The sequence below is a fragment of the Astyanax mexicanus genome, chromosome 10, assembly GCF_023375975.1.
Source record: "Astyanax mexicanus isolate ESR-SI-001 chromosome 10, AstMex3_surface, whole genome shotgun sequence".
Taxonomy (NCBI): Eukaryota; Metazoa; Chordata; class Actinopteri; order Characiformes; family Acestrorhamphidae; genus Astyanax; species Astyanax mexicanus.
In genome coordinates, this window is record NC_064417.1 from 25919848 (window position 1) to 25943742 (window position 23895).

At 36.9% G+C, this 23895-nt stretch overlaps 1 protein-coding gene across 4 annotated transcripts in view; it reads right to left on the bottom strand.

Moving 5' to 3' along the window:
- fstl5 (follistatin-like 5) overlaps positions 1-23895 on the bottom strand; it is a 274862-nt gene that overhangs the window by 123483 nt on the left and 127484 nt on the right. For all 4 annotated transcript variants that reach the window (XM_049483812.1, XM_049483813.1, XM_049483811.1 and 1 more), the window contains exon 5: positions 1402-1598. In XM_049483812.1, the coding sequence (XP_049339769.1) occupies positions 1402-1598 (197 nt within the window). The remainder of the gene's footprint in view (positions 1-1401; positions 1599-23895) is intronic.

Below are 23895 nucleotides of genomic sequence, written 5' to 3' on the forward strand. Positions count from 1 at the left end.
GTCTGGACAAACTTCTTCTCATTCAATCGGCCCTATTTTAGGCCCTACACTGTTCAGATTGGTTTAGGGCATGTCAGTGTGTCTTTGGTATCATGAACAGTGATGGTATAGTTACTTTGAAAAAGTAATCTGATTACTGATTACTCCTTTAAAAAAGTAACTTAGTTACTTTATGGATTACTTGATTTTAAAAGTAACTAAGTTACTTTACAAGTTACTTTATTAGTTACTTTCAGCAGCTGCAGACACCACCTCCCGCCGCCTTAACATAAACATTATAACCAGTTTTGCCAATACTGCCTTTATTGGAAAATGCATTTTTAACAGCAACAATGTATCTTTAGACATTTAAAGTTGAACTATTTTCTGAAAAAATTAGTTTTTTTATAAAAATAAAAAAACATTTCTACTGAATTAACTTAACATAAAAAAATGTTTCTTTTATAAAAAATTAAATATGGTCTGTCTTGATTTCACTTAACATAAATACTTGTGTTTATAAAAAAATATAAAATAAAGAAAGTCTTTCTTGACCTGAAATATTTAACACTGTAAATATGACATTGAACCTGTTGTTCTCTGCAGGGCAGCAAGGAGTGGAGTATACAAAACATATATTTTTGGCAGCAGGTCCATTTATAATAGTGTTAAAGTTTTTGGCAAATCTCTTTTTTTATTATATTTTTAATATGTTGCAGTTTGCACGGTCAAGTTTTGTTTCTTGTGGCACAAATTAAACACTATAATAAAAAAAATAAGCATCAATTTAAAGCCGTAATTGTTTATATTCTACATACTCATGACAGTAGAATTAGCCACACACCTATATAATAGCTCATTATTAACTCATGCAAAGAAAAAAAACAAAAAAAAAACAAAGAAAAAATATTATGATATACCATGAAACATCCAAAAATGTAATGTATACATGTTTGGCCATACCTAATGTGTCATTGTAACATTCCTTACTACAAGTAAATGACAGATGTCTACCATGGAAATCATATAGCGAATAAGAGAAATAGCTAAAGAAGTTTGCTATTTAAATCCAGATGAATATAATATATTGCAAGCATAAAAGAACACTTTAATTAAATGTTTTATGTGATTTTACATGAATGACATAGGATACATTAATTATCTACTGCTTTTAGCTTTTTTACTTTGATAAAAAAAAAATAGTGGCAACCTTTTCTGTAGTTGAAGGTTGGCTTTTTAATTCAAACTTGTGGAAAAAAAATAATTGATGCTATTTTATGTTACTCCTGCTTCCAGAATATTTATATATTTTGGTTTTTTGTTACAGTATAAATGTGTTTATATAATATAAATATCATTCAATAAAGTGAACAACCAACGTGGCTCATTTCTGGAAACATAAGAAACATTGATGCTCCTCACCTGTGAAAGCTCACTGCTGTCAACCCGTCCACTCCCGTCCGCATCAAAGCGCTTGAACATCAGGTCCGCCAGGTGCTTCCTGGAGGTCATGTCCTTTTCATAGCTGTCCAGACCACCTGGTGCCAGATACCTCTGACCATGAAGCTCCAAGACCTTGCTCTTCAGCTTCTTGTAATCACCCAGCCGGCAGTTATCATCTGTAAGAGGAGATAAAGGAAGAAGCGATGAAGCGAAGAATAATATACAGTCACAGATTGTCATTATCGTCATAAGTCATATTGTCATTTTATAGTCAGCACCATGTTGTTATGCACACAGTATATTATCACAAAAACTGACCTTAAATATTGTGATATTGTTTTACAGCCATATTGCCCACCCCTAATCGGGATACATTATCTTTTTGTATCAACAATACCTTCCAGAAAGACAATGACCCTAAACATACAGCCCAACAAGTTCAACCTTGGTTTCACATGTTTGCTGTGTCCCCTACATGGCTTGCTGCAAAAATGGCATTTCTTGTGATGCTTTTATTCTTTCTTTCAACACTTGCCACTCTTCCATAAAGACCAGATTTGAGAAATGCACATACAGTTATCATGTGAACAGATTCTCCCACCTGAGCTGTGGATTTCTGCAGCTCCTCCAGAGTGACCATTGACCTCTTGGACTCTATGAAATAATTAAGTGACTTCTGAAGGCAAATTATTAATTGTACTGGCTTTTATTTAGAGGTTTCAGAGTAAAAAGGGCTGAATACTTTTGTAGGTCACACTTTTCAGATTTTACTTTTTCAGATTCAACATTTATTTTAATTATCATTTACATCTCGCTTCACAATTATGTGCTAAGTAGTGTTGGTTTAGGACTTAAAATCTCAATAAAATACATTCATAAATTTTAAAATTTCTTGTTAATATTGGCCAATTCTAGATTTTTTTCTTCTCAAATATTTAGTTTTCTAATTTTTGGTTATAGGACTCCATGACGAAACACTACAATGCTTCGGTCCAGACCAGAGCAAATCTACTGACTGGCTCCACATGACAGCGTTACAGATCTCTGGGCTGAAGTAAGCTGTGCTGATTGGCAGTGTGGTGGTTTACTGTGGTACTGGAGGAGGGTTGAAGTGAAATGCCAGCAGGAATTCATTGTCACTGTTTACTCTCAACGCTGCCAACTGTCAGAATCTGAGCAGCGATTCTCTCATTTAAGGATTACTGTCACTCAGACTGAATCTGAGACTATTTTTTTTATGTTTCTCTATATAGCAGCAATAGAGTGAGAGCGTGATATCTACATATATATATATATATATATATATATATATATATATATATATAAACATACATCCACGAACATAACAAACAGCGTTACTCGTCTCTCCACCAGAGCAAACACCGACTTCAGTCAACATGTCCCTCACCCAAGAAAACAAACCACATCAACCCCAGCAACGCAGACAGACAGACAGCCAGCCAGCCAGCGAAGAACTGCAACATGGGTAATTCTAGCAAGAGAATGTCAAAAACCGCCGCGATAAAGGTGTTGAGCACTTGAAAGAGCTCTTACAACCGAGTACATACAAAAAAAAAAACGAGAGAAAAAAACTTGTCAAGCGGAGCTTCAAAGCTGCGGCAGCGTTTTTTCGTCATTACCAAGAGTTAGATGATGGGTTGTTTCACGTTTTTTTTTCTTGTTTTTTTTTCAGACTCTGGAGCTGGAGTTGGGGCTGCCGGAGTCACTGCTCTGTCTCCTGGGCCCGGAAAGCACAGAAGCAGAATGAAAAGCATAAAGAATGAAAGAGCGCTGGAGAGAGAAAGGGTAGCAGCTGGCTGCTCTGGACTGCCTGAGCAGTTTCACTGACAGATGTCAGGACTGTCAGAGCTTCACATTACTGTTTTACCTGCTTCAGATATGAAGGGGTGTTTGTGTGAGCTTGTGTTTGAGTGTGTGTGTGTGTGTGTATGTGTGTGAGAGAGAGAGAGAAAGAGTGTTTTTGTTAAATGTGTGTATGTGTGTGTGTGTGTGTGTGTGTGTGTTTTCACACATTTTTTTATTAATTTAATTCTTTCAACACTTGCCACCAGATTTGAGAAATGCACATACAGTTATCATGTGAACAGATTCTCCCACCTGAGCTGTGGATTTCTGCAGCTCCTCCAGAGTGACCATTGACCTCTTGGACTCTATGAAATAATTAAGTGACTTCTGAAGGCAAATTATTGATTGTACTGGTTTTTATTTAGAGGTTTCAGAGTAAAAAGGGCTGAATACTTTTGTAGGTCACACTTTGTAGATTTTTATTTGATTAACATTTTGAAAATCGTGTATCGTTTTAGTTCCACTTCACAATTACTCTATGTGCTATTTTGTGTTGGTTTAACACTTAAAATCTCAATAAAATACAATCAAATTGTAAGGTGAAAAATCTTGCCACTATCGCCCAGCTCTAGAGTTTTTTTTTATCTTTCAAATATTTAGTTTTCTATTTTTTTTTTGTGTTTTTTTTAACAAAAAACACAGTTTAGGGACCAAAAACATATTATTTTTTTTTAAATACTGACATTAAGCACTTGCCCCCCCATATCTGTCAAATCTTCTCAATATTGCATCTTCCTCCCGCACGGTCAGATCCTCCCCTTCCACTCATCTCTCTGTGCCCCCTGCTCGTCTGAGTACCATGACTCAAAATCTCAAAATACACTCTAAAAAACATTGGGTTGAAATTGACCCAAATTAGGTTGTTTTCACCTTAACCCAATATTCACCAGCACTGGGTCAATACTGGATAAACACAGCATTGTGTAGAATTGACTCATTATTATATTCATTTGACCATGCATTTTAGGTTAAGCATTCAACCCCAATTCAAATGCTATGTAGTTTTAACATTGCTGATATCTGGGTTAACTGAACCAAAGTTTAGATTTATTTCTAAATACAACTAAATGTAATATTTAGACCATTAATGCAAGTTATGTTTTTTTTTTACTTCAACAGCTAGTTCATATTCTTACACTATAAGCATTAAACGAATAAAATAATACTTAAGTATCAACAATAAAAGCCTTTATTGTATAATTACATTTCATGATGATTTCTCAACAAAGTCATTTCTCAACACCAATATTTCTTGTCAACAACGTTTCTTCTTAACAACAACAATTTTCCTAAACAACAATTTTTATCAGCAACAATTCTCCTCAATAACATCGACCATTCTCCATTCCATCAACATTTTTCATCAACAATGGTGGTCTGGAAGTGAGGTGAGTTCAAGTACATTTCTGGCGTGTTTCTATTTTGACGGCGGAAAACACAGGAGCTCCACTGACTGATTTAAACCCTCCATCAATCGTCACTCATCCATATCTATCTTCTTAGTTATACAGGTGCATCCCTGTTCCTTATATACACGCACAAATTCAGATTTTACATCAACAATAAACATAATAAGGAATCAAATTCCATTTATGTTCCCTTAAATGATCTGTTGGTGCCCCTTCACAATGTGAACGTGCAGGTCAGTATCATCTGCTGAGACACACAAAAAGCTGTGTTGTTAAGATACCAACGTGCCAAAGTCAGAGCACACCTGGTTCAACATCCATGATTAATTAAGAGAATTAGAACATGCTTTTAACGCCTTTCGAGCCATGGATTTCGAGCCTGCTTGTTACATTGTGTGAAGATTTTTATAGAAATGCCCTAAAAGTATAATTTATTTTTTATTAACTTTTATTAAAAGTGTATGTTTGGTCTCATTGATTTGGTAATACAAGGTTTTGTCAGAAGAGCTATGATAGAAATAATAATATCTATGGGATTCTTGGATGACCTTATATGCTCACATTGTATGAAAACGTGTGTGAAAATGTGTGAGACATGAACATGATATAGGTGGGTATGTGTGTGTGTGTGTGTGTGTGTGTGTGGAGCCAGAATGCCACACATCAGCGAATGGCCTCTACTCTGACAGGCCAGACTGACAGAAAAGCTGCCTCCCTCAGAAATGGCAGAATGAATAAAAGATAAATGGCCATCTCCCCTTTCCCCAGAGAAATGAAGGTCAGTGGTATGTGTGTGTTTGTGTGTGTGTGTGTGTGTGTGTGTGTGTGTGTGTGTGTGCATCTCACCAAGATATTTTTACTTTAAACATGGTGAAAGACCTAAATTATTACCCATTTTCTGTTATTTTTTTATATAGAAGGTTCTTATGTTTGTAATGCTATGAATCAGGTTAGTATGGGAGGCGTCAACAGGGTATTTGACTCTATAGATCTTATAGATACTATATAGACCTGCAACACTACTATAACACTAATAATGCAAATAGAACCTAGTGAGACACCAACATATGTGCTAAATGGAACTGAAATGAAAAAAATCATAGTTTTTGCATAAAGATTAATATTAAAATAATTTACCTTAATCTTAAAAACTTATAAATGCGTTTAGCTAAAAGCCCTAATTTGTCAGACAAAAACAAGTTTACCTGAGTAAACTTGTAAAAAGCAGTTTTAAAATGATAATTTTATTTATTAAGGGAAAAAGCAATCCAAACCAACCTGACCCTACATGAACTGTAAGACCACAGTGAGAGTTATTATTCACAAATTGAGAAAACATCAAACATTGATGAACTTTAACAAGACTGACCGACCTACAGAAATGATTGCAAAAGGGTATGGACAACTCATCCAGGAGGTCAGAAAAGACATTTAAAGAACTACAGGTCTCACTTAACTCAGTTCAATGTAAAATCAATGTAAGATCAATGTAAATGATTCAATAATAAGAAGCAGACTGCATGAAAATGGTCTCCGTGAGAGAGCTCCAAGACAAAAACCATTGCTGACCTAAAAGAACACACAGCCCATCTCACATTTGCCAAAATAAAAAAAAAGTAAAACATGTTGGTGGTAGTGATGATCTGGGGCTGCTGGATAACTTGCTGTAATAAATGGAACCAGGAATTCTACTGTTTACCAGACAATCCTGAAGGAGAGTGTCCGGCCATTTGTTTGAGACCTCAAACTCAGGTCTTCTTGGGTTCTGCAGCAGGACAATGATCCAAAGCACACAAACAAGTCCACCACTGAATGGCTTAAGAAGAAAACAGTTCTGCTAAGAAGAGTGGAGCCAAAATTTCTCCACAGAGATGTGAAAGACTCTTTGACAGTTATCAAAAAAATTGATTACAGTTGTTGCCGCCAAGTGTGACACAACCAAGTTATTAGATTTAGGGCTAAATAACTTTTTCACATGGGGCTAGATTGGTTTGAACAGATTTTTAAAATGGTTTATATTTTCACTTTATGACCAGCTCCTTTTGTGTGTGCAAAACTGATGAAAATATATGTTTGAAATATTGATTTGCATGAAATGAAAGCTTACAATAAAGTCTGTAAATTTAATATTAGTGTTGTTTTTTGCCTTTTTTTTATTATTGCTCTTAAAAGTGCTCTTAATTATGCCTCTGAGTGGTATTAAAAAAAGTCATAAAAAGCCTTAAATTTAATTTAACCCTCAAACCTGCAGATACCCTGAGTTAAAGCACAGTCACGCACCCAGTAATAAAACGACCCGTGTTGAATTAATTAGCTGTTCCTTTATCACGGCCAATCTCACCATGCGTGGAGAATTGCATTATGCGTCATTAGCAGCCGTGCCGATGTGAAGTGTTGCAGTGATCTATCAACTTTACAGGGCACGGGCGAGATGAACGCACTGGTCCGAGTGAACATTGTAATCAGGAGTCTCTCAGAAGTGCTCTCGAATCACACTCCGACTCACTCCAGCCTGTTTATTTACTGTTTATTTAAAAAAGAACCTTCCAGCCTTTGTATCCAGTGTTCAGACCTTCAGCAGGGAGTTCAACACTAATGGAACTTCATGCTCAATTCAAGAGGCTTTTTATAGTCGTTTATTGTTTGTACAGGTACAGAGTGCACTGAAAAGAGTAGACAGTATTGTTATATGTATACATAAAACATATGGATGGGGCTTTCATATATACACAAATATATAATAAAAAAAATAGCTGCACTAAAATTTAAAAGATAAAAGTTATGAGGAACAATGATTCAAAATTAAACAAAATTTAGGATGATATGAGAACTATTTGTCATATTTATTGAGGTACACATATATGGGAGTAGTGTGTAGCGCATGTGTACACATGTCTCAGCATGTAGTTGTAGAGGTTCTTAATGGATTCAAATTTATTCTGAAATGGAGTCAGATTTAGCTGTAGGACTCTTTGTTATTTTTATTCAGGTGCACATATAGGAGTAGAGTGTAATACAACATCTTAACATATTGTATGTCTCAGCATGGAGTTGTAGAGGTTCCTAATGGAGTCAAATTTAGACTGAAATGGAGTCAGATTTAGCAGTAAGACTGTTATTTTCATTCAGGTGCATATATAGGAGTAGAGTGTAACGCATGTGTAACACAACATCTAAACATACTGTATGTCTCAGCATGGAGTTGTAGATGTTCCTTATGGCGTTCTGTGATAATTCATCCCATGTATCTCTAATATACTCACACAGTTCCTGCAGTTTTGTAATAGGGGTTTGATAATGCTTCCACCTCCATCCCATATATTTTCAATCAAAGAGAGGCCTGAAGATGCGTATGCCAGACATTATTTTTTTTAATATTCCAACAAATGTCCTTTTTCTGATTTTTCATTAACAAAATTATTCAACCCCTTAGTCACATACAACATGAGTACTTAATACTTGCAACTGCCTTCTTCAAGATTTTCTATCTAATTCAAGTCCGGCGACTGCAGTGGCCACTCCAGAATCTTCCAGTCCTTCTTCCGCAACCAAGCCATGGTAGAATTGGAGATATGCTTGAGGTCATTGTGCTGTTGGAAGGTCCAACGTCTTCCAAGAGTCAGCTCATTATGTGCCGCTGCTCATTATGGTTCTGTTTAAATCTACAGGCGATTTCAATGCCTGACTAAAAACACCTGATTGAAACTTCTGTTCTTAGAGAAAAAATATTGTTGTAATATTGTACCAAAGTGGGGGTCGAATAGTCCGAACAGTTTTTGACACATCCTCTAAAACACATTAATAGCATTCTAGACAGTAATAGCATTCTAGGCTATTTATCATGAATCCATCACTGATACTGCATAACTGTCTCATTTCACTCAAGATGTATGGAAGTGCATGGGCCCTGTCCCGTTAGCAATGATAAAGTGTCCAATGATGGCCCTGCATCACCTCACACAGAGTGTGTTTCTGCATAATTGAAGGTGTGACAGTATTGTTCATGCTAGCTTTCCCCACCGTCTGAAGTGATGGGCTGTTGCTGCTACAGCTGGTTGATCGTACTGATGGAAAATCTGCTACTCGCATTCTTTACTGAGGCTTGGATGATGGGTGATGACCTTGGACGTTGGGTGTTGAAAAATTCCAGACGTTCAATGACTTGAAGGTAACACTGTTAGTTTTGCAATTTCTCTAGTTTTGGAAAGTTTTAACATGTGAATTCTAAAGATGCACACAAGCACAAATAATGTGATTGAAGAAAATTATTCTATATTTTTTTCAATAACCAAAAAAGATTCTTCATTTTCAGGCTCAGTGTGGGTCCAAAGTCTACCAGGAATCAATGAATGCAAGCCAGTAATACTCTCTGGACAAAGTGAGACAAGTATGCAGGGTACCCTACATACTCACACCTTCAAACAACTGAGAATTGTGGATAATTGAATTATTTAATTCCTTTACTATGTGTGTATCCATGTTTGCCAGATGAAATCCTCATTCACAGTAAGAGAACATTTCAAATTCCTCATAGAAAGTAGCTAGAGCAAGCATTGAACCTACAAATCTAACATGCACCAGCTTCAATAACCTGAAATAAACTACAACATGTTACAATATTATGTGGAAATTGGCTGAACCTTAGGTTGAATACTCTTTAGAGAATTACTGAGAACAGTCTGGATGGTCCTGGATGGTCTGGAGCACACAGTGTCGTATTTTCTCCACAATGTTATTGTAATGCTGATTCCTCTGACCCAGAGAAGTTGATGCTCCTTCTGGACATGGTTAAAATTGTTAAGGCTTCTATTTTGCAGTCTCTTTTTGACATCAGTCGTTATAAATCACATCATTATTATTATTAAATAATTAGATTATTTTGTCATCATAATTTGCCCTAAATTGACCCGTACCAACTTTTTAGGAATGTGTTGCAGGCCTGAAATGCACAAATTGATGTGTATTAACAAAATTAAAAATGAGGTTCAGCAGACAAAACACAAAGAAACTGTATTTAAGAAGAATTGTAAGCATTTTAAAAATACTTGTATGAAACATTATGCTTTGTATTATTTGCTAGGTACTTGCATATAATTTTCCAGACTGTCACAGTATTTTTTTCCTCTGATTTTGGGTTGTATACTAGGGGTTTGCTATATCGTATGCGATAATATCGCCATTAGTTTATTCATTTTGACGTAATAAAATCGTAATATCATGATATTCTTGAAAGCAATTTACTTTAAATCTGTTTGTTTGCACTTTACATGCCTGCATTAAATGTGCAGCACTTTAGTTTTGTGGTATATTTTTGATATATATATTTTTTTATTTGTTACATTTTACAATAATAATAATATAACATTTGTTATTATTTTATATAAAAGTCTTGTAAGTAATGTGTTCCTGTAACAGTCAAACCTTTATAGATTTTTTTGATGTATAAAACAGTCATATTTCTACTAATACCAATACTATACTAATTTATATTTTTATACAGGGGTTGGACAATGAAACTGAAACACCTGTCATTTTAGTGTGGGAGGATTCATGGCTAAATTGGAGCAGCCTGGTGTTCAAACTTCATTAATTGCACATTGCACCAGTAAGAGCAGAGTGTGAAGGTTCAATTAGCAGGGTAAGAGCACAGTTTTACTCAAACTATTGCAATGCACACAGCATTATGGGTGACATACCAGAGTTCAAAAGAGGACAAATTGTTGGTGCACGTCTTGCTGGCGCATCTGTGACCAAGAGAGCACGTCTTTGTGATGTATCAAGAGCCACGGTATCCAGGGTAATGTCAGCATACCACCAAGAAGGACCAACCACATCCAACAGGATTAACTGTGGATGCTGTAAGAGGAAGCTGTCTGAAAGGGATGTTCGGGTGCTAACCCAGATTGTATCTGAAAACCATAAAACCACGGCTGCCCAAATCATGGCAGAATTCAATGTGCACCTCAACTCTCCTGTTTCCACCAGAACTGTCCGTCACCACAATAAATGATTATGATAAATGATAAAACCAGGTGTTTCAGTTTCATTGTCCAACCCCTGTATTCATGTCATAGTATACTTGTGAAATTTATAGACAGTACAAATGTGTTGTTTTGTCATATTGCCGAAAATATTGTTATCACAAAAACTCCCTGAAATACCGTGATATTATCTTAGGGTCATATCGCCCCCCCCTATTGTATACTCAACCTCGAATTCAGTGATTTACTAACTTTACTAAGTGTTAAATAAGTAAAAACAGCAATTCATCTAAATCTCCACCCCAAACTTGTCTTATACAATAAAGCATCTGCCGAATCTTTTAAAACTAGTTTATCTGATCTGAATTGAGCTCAATGCAACACAAAGAACTAATAAAGCTCTCTTGGAAAGTAACAAGTGGCCTCAGACTCGATTGGCAGTAAAGCTGTACAAGAAACTATCAAATAGATTCTGCGTTTGCTTCAACGGATGCCAAAGCACTCATAATCTAATCTAAAAGCGTCCTCAAGCTCCTCCAACAAAAACTACACCATGCCAACTCCGAGAGCAGCCTGAAGTGATCTGTTTAAACGTGTGTTTAAAATTGTAAATGAAGCACAAAGGAGCCAGCAGACCCAGAAGAAATGAGTCGCAGAGAAAAAGGAAGCTTCGTCTTTTTCCTCTCGGTTTGGCAGCGGCACAGGCCACTGAGTTTCTAATTAATTGAATAAATGCCAACAAGAAAAGACGCCAGAAATCTCTGTTGATATCTCGCTGGCTGTTCTTTCAGATGACATGTTTTACTTACATATCTCCTCTTTTCTTTGTGGACTGAATCTCAATGCTCAGCGTTCAATATTCCTTTCACCAGTAGAGGACCTTGGGGGCGTGGAATTGCTTTCAAATTTGCTGAGGAACAAACGCTGTACTTTATCTAAATATCCAGGAGTACACTACATTAGAAAATGATCAATATCAAAATAATGTACCATTTGTGTTGCAGCGTAGCTGGTTAAATTTCATAAAAACGCTGTGTAATATATATAAAAAAAGATTTACCTTGAGTAAAGACACTATTATATACTGTATTCCACTGCCTAAAGTTCCCTTGCGCACCTTCACAGTGTGAATGCACAGTTCAGTATCCTGTGCTGAGACACGCAAAAGTGCCGCGCTGTTAAGATACGAACGTGCCAAAGTCAGAGAGCACCTGACTCTTAAAGGAAATGAAAACTGGCACAATGATTGGTTTATTTCACGTTTCGCCCAAAACACATGGTGGCTATGCTAATAGCACAAGGACACATTCTAGCAATTTTCCCAAAATGTATAATAAAAAACAAATAAACAAATAAGATCTAAGAATTAATATAGGTAACAGGAATACGTGTTGATATTGACCTTATTAGTCATAGTTAATCAAATATACAGAAAAAAACAAATGAAGAAACTTATTTTTACTCTTGCCATGTTCTTCAGAAGAACCAACTGATGTCACTTCCTGTTGTAGAGGTGACTTGAAGAATGTTCCAGATGTTTTAGATGGGATAATGTGTTACAGTAACAGGAATGAGTGAACCCCAGGGACACAACAAAAATGTGTATTTTATTTTAAACATTATGGATTTACTATAACAAAATATATTTTTAAAACATATAAGGGATTTGGAGTCACTCAACTATGCAAAGAAAACATCTCTGAAGGATTTTAATAATTACATTTCATGGAAAAATGTATATTTTATTTTAGAGAGTGGGGACAGGTAACAAATGCAGTAGTTTTTTTATATTACATATTTTACTTTTTGCAATTAGGTCAATGTACAAGAGAATATGCTTAGTAATAAAATATATTTAAAAGTTATTTTGTGTGCACATTTACACATGTAATTTCCTGGGGACAGAAATGGCACCCATTCGATAGAATGGCTCATATATACATTTTTTTTTTGTTCGACCTCACGATACCAAAGCCACACCAACACACCCTAAATCCAGCTGACTGGTGTGCTATAGAACGAGCCCTACATTTTATTGGATTTGACTCTAGTGGTCTTAACTACAACACTAAAGTCAGAAAGCCTCACATAAAAGAACAGCCTGTTTTTCTGGACCCTTTTATTCAATGGCTTAAAAGCCATAAAGTCAACCGTCCAAACCTTATTTTTCCAAAGTTCTTGCAGGTTGCAGGGCAATAGTGCACTAACAAGTGGTTAAGTACCCTAACATAGGGGTAAGTGTAGAGTTCAAGAGGGTACAACATTTCTTCAGCTGTAGAAGAATAAAGAAGAAAGGTAATATACAGTATATTATACCTGCACACCTCCACTGCTGCACCATGTTAACAACCCTTGGCAACCTCAGTGCCTTGGCAAGACAACAATCCTTCTATTCCTGATGCAGAGTAGTGCTGCTAGGCCCTGCACTGGTTCCAGTTTCCCTCACCTTTTCTTCACGCTCCTCCTGGTTTTCCTCTACATTTTTCAGAGCGTCCCACAGATGAGGAGTCTGCGTTTGAAATCCGACCATCTTTTATTAATGGGATGTTTGCAGGCGCCGGGCTACAAAGCCCGCACCTCTCCACCATGCCCGGCCACCCTACAGTGCGAGGTCCCACTGGAGACCTCTGCAGACGGTGTGCTCAATAACGAGTTCACCTGCCCGTGGATTTATTCTCCAATGGCAACCCTCCAACTCTCTGCGAGGGTTTTATTCGGCTTCTCCTGGCGCGCTGCTGTGGCTGCTGGGAGCTCTCGCATTCAGCGTCTGCTCTCAAGTGGTGCCGTTAAATTGACACTGTTTGTGCCCCTCAGTTTCTTTGCTCGCCTCGGGCTTCGTTGCTCTCGGCAAGTTCAGTTAGTATTCTTTTAAGTGATCAAATAACAAAATCTTATATGTACAGCTCTGGAAAAAATAAAGAGATCATTTCAGTTTCTGAATCAGTTTTGCTATTTAAAGGTATATGAACCTTTGGGAGAAGGTTAACATTTCTCCCAAATTCCAAATAAAAATAGTGTCATTTAGAGCATTTATTTGTAGAAAATGAGAAATGGCTAAAATAAAAAAAAAGACGCAGAGCTTTCAGACCTCAAATAATGCAAAGAAAACAAGTTTTAATAAAGTTTTAAGAGTTCAGAAATCAATATTTGGTGGAATAATCCTGGTTTTTAATAACAGTTTTCATGCATCTCGGCATGTTCTCCTCCACCAGTCTTACACACTGCTTTTGGATAATTTTATGCCTTTACTCCAGGTGCAGAAATTCCAGCAGTTCAGCTTGGTTTGATGACTTGAATCATCCATATTCCTTCTGATTCTAACCTTATTCCCCAGGTTTTAAATGTGATAAAATCAAAGAAACTCATCATTTTTAAGAGGTATCTTATTTTTTTTCCTGAGCTGTATTTATCAAGGTATTTAAATGAGTCAAAGAACTTCCTGTTCACCCTGTCAACCCAGAATTAACCTGTGTCTTTAAGAAATTAACCTTTGACATCAGTAATTGTTCTGTTTTTCAAGGGACTGAGGATACTTGCTGCATGTTCAGCAATGAATCAAATTAATTTCACTTAATATTTTACACTCGTTATCTTCGTACTTAGCTAAGGTAAAGCTGTCCACCCTGATGTAATATAACATCAAGGGAATCTTCAAAGATACAATGTCTATCCTGTCACCCTTAGATAGCCCCACCCCTTTTATAAAGTAATCTTTTTTTGTTTTTGTTTTTCAAGGCATCTTCAGTAATAATTCATACTCATATTATTTTCGTTATTAGCTGTGGTAAAGCTTAAGCCGTCCACCCCGTCATGGACAAATATCAGGGTAATTTACATCAATAGCTTTAGAAAATCTAGATTTAACACTTGAACAGAACAAAGTGGCATTAATGGCATTAAATACCAGTTTCCGCTAAAATTGCTCACCCTGTCTGCTATGCGAGCCAGATGTGAGGTAAGCACATGCAGATACTTTACACAAAAAGTTATTTAAACAAGTTAAGTTTACATGAGTTATGAGGGGCGGACATGGTTCATATCAGAAGGCAAAATGGGGTCTTATATGGTGAATCAGGAAGTGAAAGGGCTAGGCAAAAGAGTAGTAAAAAAACAGAAAAGGTTGACAATGCTAAACAAACGATAAAGAGGACAAGGCAAGAGAATAGTCACAATAATAAAAATGTGTCAGTAACAAAAGGAAAGCAATCAAAAGGAACGCATGGTAGAAGAGCTAGCAAACTAAATTCAATACTTGTGGAAGAACTAAGTAAACAGAGGGGCATTTATACTCAACAGACCAGTTGTGAGCAATCAGAAGTTGGGAGAGCATGAATGCTGTAGCCTCACATGATCAGCAGTGCCAGAAAAAGTTTGTGTGTGTGCATTCTGGGAATTGGAGTCTTAGTTGTGTGACACATAGTCCAAAGCAGGCATACTGACAGCATCAGGACAGCATCAAAGCATTGTCCACCCTTTAGTGCAGCTTGCTGTAACAGGTTGGATTCTTCGGCATGTTCTCCTCCACCAGTCTTACACACTGCTTTTGGATAACTTTATGCCTTTACTCCTGGTGCAAAAATTCAAGCAGTTCAGCTTGATTTGGTGGCTTGTGATCATCCATTGTTTATATCGTTCAGAGGTTTTCAATTAGGTAAAAATCAAAGAAACTCATAATTTTTATTCACTCTTATTTTGTACCAGAATTGTATATATCAAATAACTTCCTGTCCACCCTGTCATCCTGAGATAATGCCGCCCCTTTACAGGTTAGATCCATGTATGACAGGAAATAAAACGTGTTTAAGATGGGAATATATGATTTGAATCTGGCCATGTTTTATTAACAGGATGTTTGCAGGTTTCCGACTCTCTGCAAGGGTATTATTGGGGTTATTCTGGCATGCTTGGTGTGGCTGCTGTGAGCTCACGCTTTCAGCATCTGCTCTAAAGTGATGTCGTTTAATTGACACTGTTTATGCCCCTCAGTTTCTCCGCTTGCCTTCACCACTCTCGGACGAAAACTCCTCCGCAAGCCCAGTCATCTCTCTCCGCTTGCGTCGGCAAACCTACTGCCTCCTGTTCCGGACGTAATTTGATTTGCACACTCCTCTTTCTCCTGTCACAGGTTGGCTTTATTCTCTTTTCCCTTCTCGAGTCCCTTTATCTGTGATCCCTCGCTTCCTGGAGGTAGCAGCAGCTTTGAGGAGCTCATTACCTGCCAGCAGACTTGGCTGGGACTGCTCTTCAGACAGGAGGTGACAGTAGCTTTAAACCAGGCTCACGGACTTGTTATCTCGGGGCTAATCTTGGAAAAGAACAATACTCCCTCACTCTCTCTCTCTCTATTCCTCTCGCATGTGTCTCTCGTTCTCGTGTGGGGACTCTCATTCCTCCTGAAGCCCAAGGGATGCAGACACTTTACACACTAAAACTGGGCCATTTCAGGCACTTGTGGGCGGCTTCACTGGAAGTCACAGGAGAGAGAGGAAACTGCTTTCATTGGGTATTCATATTTCCATTTGTTTCATAATTCTGCAGCTTTTCCTGGATTAGATATTAAACAGAGCAGTGTTTAAAATTTGCAAGAACAAGTGATCAATCAAAGATTAAAAAAGCCACTACAGACATGAATAATAAAAAAAAAACATCTTGTTGATTCAAGAGTGCCAAGAAACTGTAGGAAGCTACAGTGATGTTTGAGGTAAGTGTGTGAGCCCTTCCTACAACTCCAGGTCATTATTCATAACTTTTGTGTGCATTTTGTGTGGCTGTTTGTGGGAGTTCTGATTCTGCAGGTGCAGGTCCAACATTGGCCACCAGGGATGCTCCGTATGAAATGGTCTGGAAAAGCCCGACCTAGGCTAAACATATTTTTTTATTAGATTGTTATAGGTTTAGAGAAAAATGGAAATAAATTGAACATAAATATAAATTGTATTTTTAAAGAGAAGATAACTAGGAAAGAATAGATTTTATGTGGTATACAATATGTTTGGTTAAAGCAAAATTAAGGAAAACAAAAAATAGGATGACCATTGACCATGTTTTTGTATCATGTGAAAATTTATTTTAAAAGTATCATCACTGAACTGAAATGTCAACAGACTTTAAATACTCTCTTCAAAGATCGTAACATTTGGACTACATTAAATATATAAATTGACTCTCTTCTTTAACTTGTACATTTATATGAACTGTATTTTTTTAATCTTTGATATTGAATACAATGTTTTTGTATTTGTGATAATTCTCAATAAATGTGTTAAAAAAAAATAAAAAAAAGCAAACCATTGTGGGCTCCTCCCTTTTGATGACCTAGAAAAACATCCTACTCAAGCCAAAATGGCATATCTTTTTGTATTATGTTTGTTTGTTAGTTATGGTAGTTTTGTGCATTTTAATGTCTTTGTTTTCAGGTTTAGTTAATGCATGTTTTGCTGCAGTTGGTTTTTTATTTAATTTTTAGAATGTATGAACCCTGGAAGCCAAATTTCTCCATTTCTCTCAACTTATCCTGACTCACACTTCAATACTGTTCATTATTTGGTCTAGGAAAGGGTCAAGAGGGAGCCCACTTTCAATCTCTGTTATGGCCTGACCCTAGACTGGGTCATAACAGAATTGGGGGCTCGTCCGGGATCAGGCTTTTTCAGGCCCTTTTATACTAAGAACACCTGAAGGCCAATTGTGCACATGTAGAATAATCTATATTTCTCCATGTATTTGGCGTAAAAATTAATCAGGTCAATGTGTGAAAGGCCTTCAGTTGCCTAGAAGTTAGTTTGGGTTTTGCAACTTTGCGACTTCATAACTACAGCTCTGGAAAAAAATTAAAATGATGAGTTTTTTTATTTTACTAAATTGAAAACCTCTAGAATATGATCAAGAGGAAGATAGATGATCACAGGCCATCAAACCAAACTGAACTGCTTGAATTTTGGCACCAGTAGTGGCATAAAATTATTCAAAACCAAAACCGGTGTGTAAGACTGGTGGAGGAGAACAAGCCAAGATGCATGTAAAATGTCATCAAATATTTATTTCTGGACTTAAAACTTTATGAATATGAACTTGTTTTTTTTTTATTATTTAAGGTCTGAAAGCTCTGCATCTTTTTTGTTATTTCAGCCATTTCTCATTTTCTGCAAATAAATGCTCTAAATGACAATATTTTTATTTGGAATTTGGAAGAAAAACTGATTCAGAAACTGAAATGTTCTCTTAATTATTTCCAGAGCTTTATTTTGCCACTATTACAGACAGGCCTTGCTCTTGGCATGACTGTCATTTGCTTACAGATGCCTGCACTTTAAATAAAACAGGCCTCAACACCAACTTACACCTGAATGGTGCTTACTGATTAAAAAAACAACATCTGATTCTAATTTTACCTTGAAATAATCTGCTTATCTTAAAGATTTACACACTTTTGCTGCTCACAGATATGTAATATTGACCTGTAATAATAGTTTCCTTAATAAATTAATAATCAAGTCTAATTTGTTTGATTTGGTTCTTACTATGTACTTGTATGATTGTTATAAATCAAGTTTATGGGCAAATTTGTGTGGAAATATAGAATTTTCTACAGGATTCACAAACTACCTAGCAGTGATTGATGCTGGCACCAAAATAAATGACCTGATCATTGATTAAGACAAAGCCAGCTCATCCAGATGTGGACTATTTTGGCAAAGCCGAACTGCTCTGTAAGCCAGCGTACTGTAAGTCTCAGCGACGGGTTGATGGATAGGTAGTGTGGGAGGAGAAGACATAATGCACTGATCTACAGCTCTCTCCCACTCGTTCTGCCATCTGACGAGAGTCTTTTTATCCTCCTCATATCCCTCCCTCCAATTCCCATTGTCTACTTTTCATTTCTTTCTCTCTCTCTCTCTGGTAGTGGAGTCTGGGAGCTCCCCCGCTGGTGTTCATTACAGCAGTTCTCTTCCTAAAGTGGGTTTGTGTGATGACATGATGGAGGACAAGTGACCAAGAGAGGGGAAGGAGATACCTACATGATCATATCAGTGGGCGAGGGAGAGATGGAGAAATAGGAATATAGAAATATTTGTAGCAGTGTGGGTGTGTGTTACTGTCTGTCATATTGGCAGACATGATGGAGGACAAGTGACTAGAGGGCTCAGCAGGAGAGTGCAGCTATGCTTGGGATCAAATTTAGAGCAGAGTGATGGAGGGACACTGTGAGGAACCACGAGGAAATGATTATAGATGCTTTGGGAACAAGAAGAAGAAGAAGATCCCTAAGTTGATGTTTCAAATACACAATATCACTATTGGTATTTGCTTACCCATTCAAATCATTGATCTCTGGTTCCAATCGCTTCCATGGCTATAAGTGTATAAAACAAAAAAAAAAACTACTTAAGACATGCAGACTGCTTCTAAAAACATTAGAGAAAGGTAATAGGATGCCACTTGTTCAACAAGCATACTGGTGAAATTTCCATACTACTAAATATTGCACAGCCAACTGTCAGTGATTTAATAACAACATGGAAGTTGAAGCAATTAGGAACGAAACCAACTTACACTGTCAACGTAAAATAAAAGAGCTTTGGTTTGGTGGGGTAGATGCTGTGGAGCATAGCGCACAAAGGTCACCATAGTTCTGTGGAATCAATCACTACAGACCTCCAAACTTCATGTGGTCTTCAGATTAGCCCAAGAACAGTAGAGCGTGGAGAGCTTCATGGAATGGGTTTCCATGACCAAGCAGCTCCAACCAAGCATTACATAACACAATGTAAAATGATGAGTTTCCTTGATTTTACCAAATTGAAAACCTCTGGAATATAATCAAGAGGAAGATGGATGATCACAAGCCATCAAACCAAGCTGAACTGCTTGAATTTTTGCACCAGGAGTGCCATAAAGCTATCCAAAAGCAGTGTGTAAGACTGGTGGAGGAGAACATGGCAAGATGCATGAAAACTGTGATTAAAAACCAGGATTATTCCACGAAATATTGATTTCCGAACTCTTAAAACTTTAAGAATATGAATTTCTTTTCTTTGCATTATTTGAGGTCTGAAAGCTCTGCATCTTTTTTGTTATTTCAGACATTTCTCATTTTCTGCAAATAAATGCTCTAAATGAGAATATTTTTTTTTGGAATTTGGGAGAAATGTATAGCAAAATAAAAAAAAAACTGATTCAGAAACTGCAGTGGTCTATTGTTCCAGAGCTGTATATCTGCTCTTCATAGCCAAAGATTTTAACCTTATCACTCCACAGGTCTTGTTTCCAAATTGCTTCAGGCTTGTTTAGATGTTCTGCTGAATCTTTTTCTGATGATTGTTCCATGAAGACCATATTTAAAATGTCCAAATGTCAATGTAAATTACAAAGCTGGGTCGGCAGGGCAGATGCTGAAAGGCATTGTTCACAGAGGTCATCAACTTTCTGCAAAGTCAATCGCATGGCTACAAACTTTACGTGGCCTTCAGATTAACTTAAGATCTGTAAATAGTGATCTTCATGGAATGGGTTTCCATGGTCAAGAAGTTCCATCCAAGTCTTACAACATCAAATCTAAAGCAGGTGAGCAGATACTTTTGGCAATATAGTGTATATTACCACCTAAACTGTATATGTTACGGTCCATAAACTTCCATAGCCCTTTAATGGTTGTAGAGGTGTTCTTTTTAAGGAAATTCTCTATATCATGGCCAAAGAGTTCTATTTCAACCTCATCACTCCACAGGACTTTTTTTTTATTCGCCTCAGGCAAAAAACAAGATGTTCTGCATAATTTTGTGGTACTGATGCAAGAGAAATTTTCTTCTGATGATTCTTCCATGTAGACCATATTTGTGTGGGTGTCGCTGAACAGTAGGACAATGTACAGCAACTCCAGAGTGGAATAAATTCTTCTGAAGGTCTTTTACAGTCAATCAAGTGTTCTGATTAGCCTTTTATCAATCCTACACTTGACCTCCACTGTTGGTATGAAATGCCATTTCTAAAGTAATTACATTTCGAATTGAGAAAATGATGAAATGACAACCTGAAAATTCTTTGCTATTTTTTTAAAAACATTCTCCTGCTTTGTGAGCTTCAATCATTTACATTTTCACAGCGCTAGGCAGCTGCTTAGAACAACCTATGGCTGCTGTTTTTTTGTTTTTTTGTGAAATGGTTAGATGAATCTAGGCATTTGTAAAGCTTTGAAATGTGCAACATCTTGTCTTGTCTCCTGGTGTTCCCATACATTTTTAAGCTACTTCTTTTATGATATTGGTTAAAATGATCAAAATCGTGCTTTTTGGAGATTATTTCATCTTGTGTAACTGTTCACAGTAACAGTAATTTTGACCTGGGTGCCCAGATATTGGCATGCCACTGTATATGTTATGAACATGTAATGAACAATTTCAATATTAATACATGTAGATTATGAAATTGGTTATCATCTTGTACCATCAGGTGAAGGCAGTACATAAATCAAGTAGCCACTCCCATCATAGTCATTTATGCTGAGATTTCGTATCCCTTGTGAATCAGTAAGAATAGTCAACTTCCCCATGTAAAACAAATCCCATCCAAACAGAGCTTTTAACTCACTATATATCTGACAATAATTTATCTATCTCCCTCAGACTGCTCCCCACACTGCTGACCAGCTAATCTGCTCTGCTGTGGTCACTGCCACATTTATCAAGTGTCCAGAACTGCTCATGCCTCTCTGTGGTGTCAGGTGTATGGTGATGAATGGTGGCGTGAGGGGGGTATTGGCAGAGCTCTCCTTTATGTTTGTGTGTGGCTTTAAAAGGGCTTTAATTCAGGCTGATAAAGACATCAGCCAGGCCCTCTGCATGTTATCTTCAAGGAGACTCTGCCCTGTACAAACAACTCCTACACCTCCTCTGAAACACGCCGCATTTCTTCTCTTCTGGCAGCATCTGTATGAAAATTGACCTTCAAAAACCTTCAGCGTCTTTTAGTGAAACAGCAGGCTGCTACGAAATAATAACTGATGGTAATCTAAGTGTTCAGATGAAAAGAGATAGATTTTTGTCTCATCTTTGGGAAGCGGTAGAGCAGTCAGAACTCATGACATACGCTGATGTTTCCTCAAAAGGCTGTTTGAGGCCTTGAAGAAGAAAGAAAAATACAATATAGATAGAGTTTAAAAAGTGCAGAGAGAAAGAGAACAGGGGAAAAAAACATAACTTTTAGCAGAAGTCTCTCTGTTATGTAGATTTCTGAAGTCTACGTACCAAATTTTGGATTTGCTAAGGCTTGTTTATTGTGTTAACCCAGTGAACCCTACTTTTCCTTTTTTCTGTTATTAATCTAAATGTACAAACTACAGTGCCATTTTTGGTGAGCATAAGTTTTTTTTTGTGGAGGCCCAAAAGGTTCTATTTCAGGGCCTATGAAACTGATATTACTTGTTTGTAACCATAAAGACTGACAAACAGAACTATACTGTGCTTCTTTGTCTAGTTAAGAAGTTAAACACTAAAATATCAAATGACCAAACTAAAACACAATTGCTATATTTTTCATTTTATCTGGTTGAGATGGGGCTTCTGACATGTTGACTTGTCCTCAAATGACCCATAACTTTATTTGAACTTGAAATTCAGATTCAAGTCAATTTTCTCAGACACAAAAAGTGACGCTGAAGTCTTTTTTTTCTAAGTTAACTCAATTCTAAGTTGAGTCTTGGATATCTACGATGCAAGCCTGAGTTTAGCCTTAATTCTCTGGGTTCTCTTTAAATGTCTTTGAAGTGCATATCTTTGTTGAATCTTGTGTTTCCAAAAAGCAAGTTGCCTTTACAATCTTTAAAATGTAAGTCTGAGAGATGAGAGTTTTGTTTTTTAGGATGCAAGTCTTAATTTGAGCCTTGAGTCTTTTGCAGTGCAAGTGCAGAGCCAAGTATTAAGTTTCTTTGATGCAGGTCCAAGTTGACTCTTGATTTTTTTATAGTTCAATTCTGAGTTGAGCATAAACTCTCTGGAAATAAATCGTCCAATATTAATTTGTTAATTAATTCAAACCTTTAATCCTTGGCATTCTAGATACTCAAGTCTTGAATTGAACTTGCACACCAGAACTTCACATTATTCTTGCATCCTTGATACGTTTAAGATAAGTTTCAACTCAGATTTGCACTCCAAGGTTTTTAAGACCTGATTTGACCTTGCACTCCAGGGAACTGAGACTTAATTCTGACTTTAAAATTGTATTCTTAAGACTTGATAACTGAGCATTACTAATATTTCAAAGTGATTCAGGGGTTGATTTTGATTTTTCAAAAGACTTGAGACTCCGTTTGGAATGGGACCTGACTCAAATTCACTCATGACTCACTCAAGACTCATCTCAGACTTGCACACCAAAGATTTGACTCAAATTAGCAATTTAAAACTTCATTTAAGCCCTATCTGGACAGGATGAGTTTTTCAGGGGGGCGTCAGTGAAAAAAATTTCACACTTCTACTCTGTGATTAAACTCTTGCATCTGGACTGCAATTGAAAAACAGGAGGATCAGTGAGTTTTTTTGGTATTCTCACGGCTGTTGTGTTTAAGTGGATCTCCGTGGAAACGTGCTCTCAAAGTGTAATTATGGTGAGTGGCAGAGAATAATTAGCTATTTTATTAAACGTGAGGTAAAGAAACACGGAGATGTCCATCTGGACAGAAATAAAAATAAAGTTCAGCAAAAAACAGTAGCTAATTCAACCAGTAATTTTCTTAGAAGACATCTGAGAAAAACACGAACATGGTCGTTCTGGACGGGAATAAAATCACAGTGGACCCCCCCATTAAAGAGAAAATTACCCCAGGACCCTCTGAGAAACTAATCCCGTCCAGTCAATATGACCCAAGTATTGATTTTTTCTGATGCAGGTCCAAGTTGACTCCTGATTTTTTATAGTTCAATTCTGAATTCAGCAACTCTGTAAAGTTCTCTGGAAATAAAATGTCCAATCCTAATGTGTTAAATCATTCAAACCTTTAATCATTGGCATTCTAGATACTCAGGACTTGATACTGTAGATAATCCAGGGACTCTGACTTGACCTTGCACTCCAGACACCTGAGACTCAACTCTAAAATTGCATTCTAAAAACTCAATAATGGAGTGTTATTCCAATTCCAAAGATATTAAGGAGTTAACTTTGACTTTTCAAACGACTTAAGACTCCATTTGGAATGGGACCGGACTCAAATTGACTCA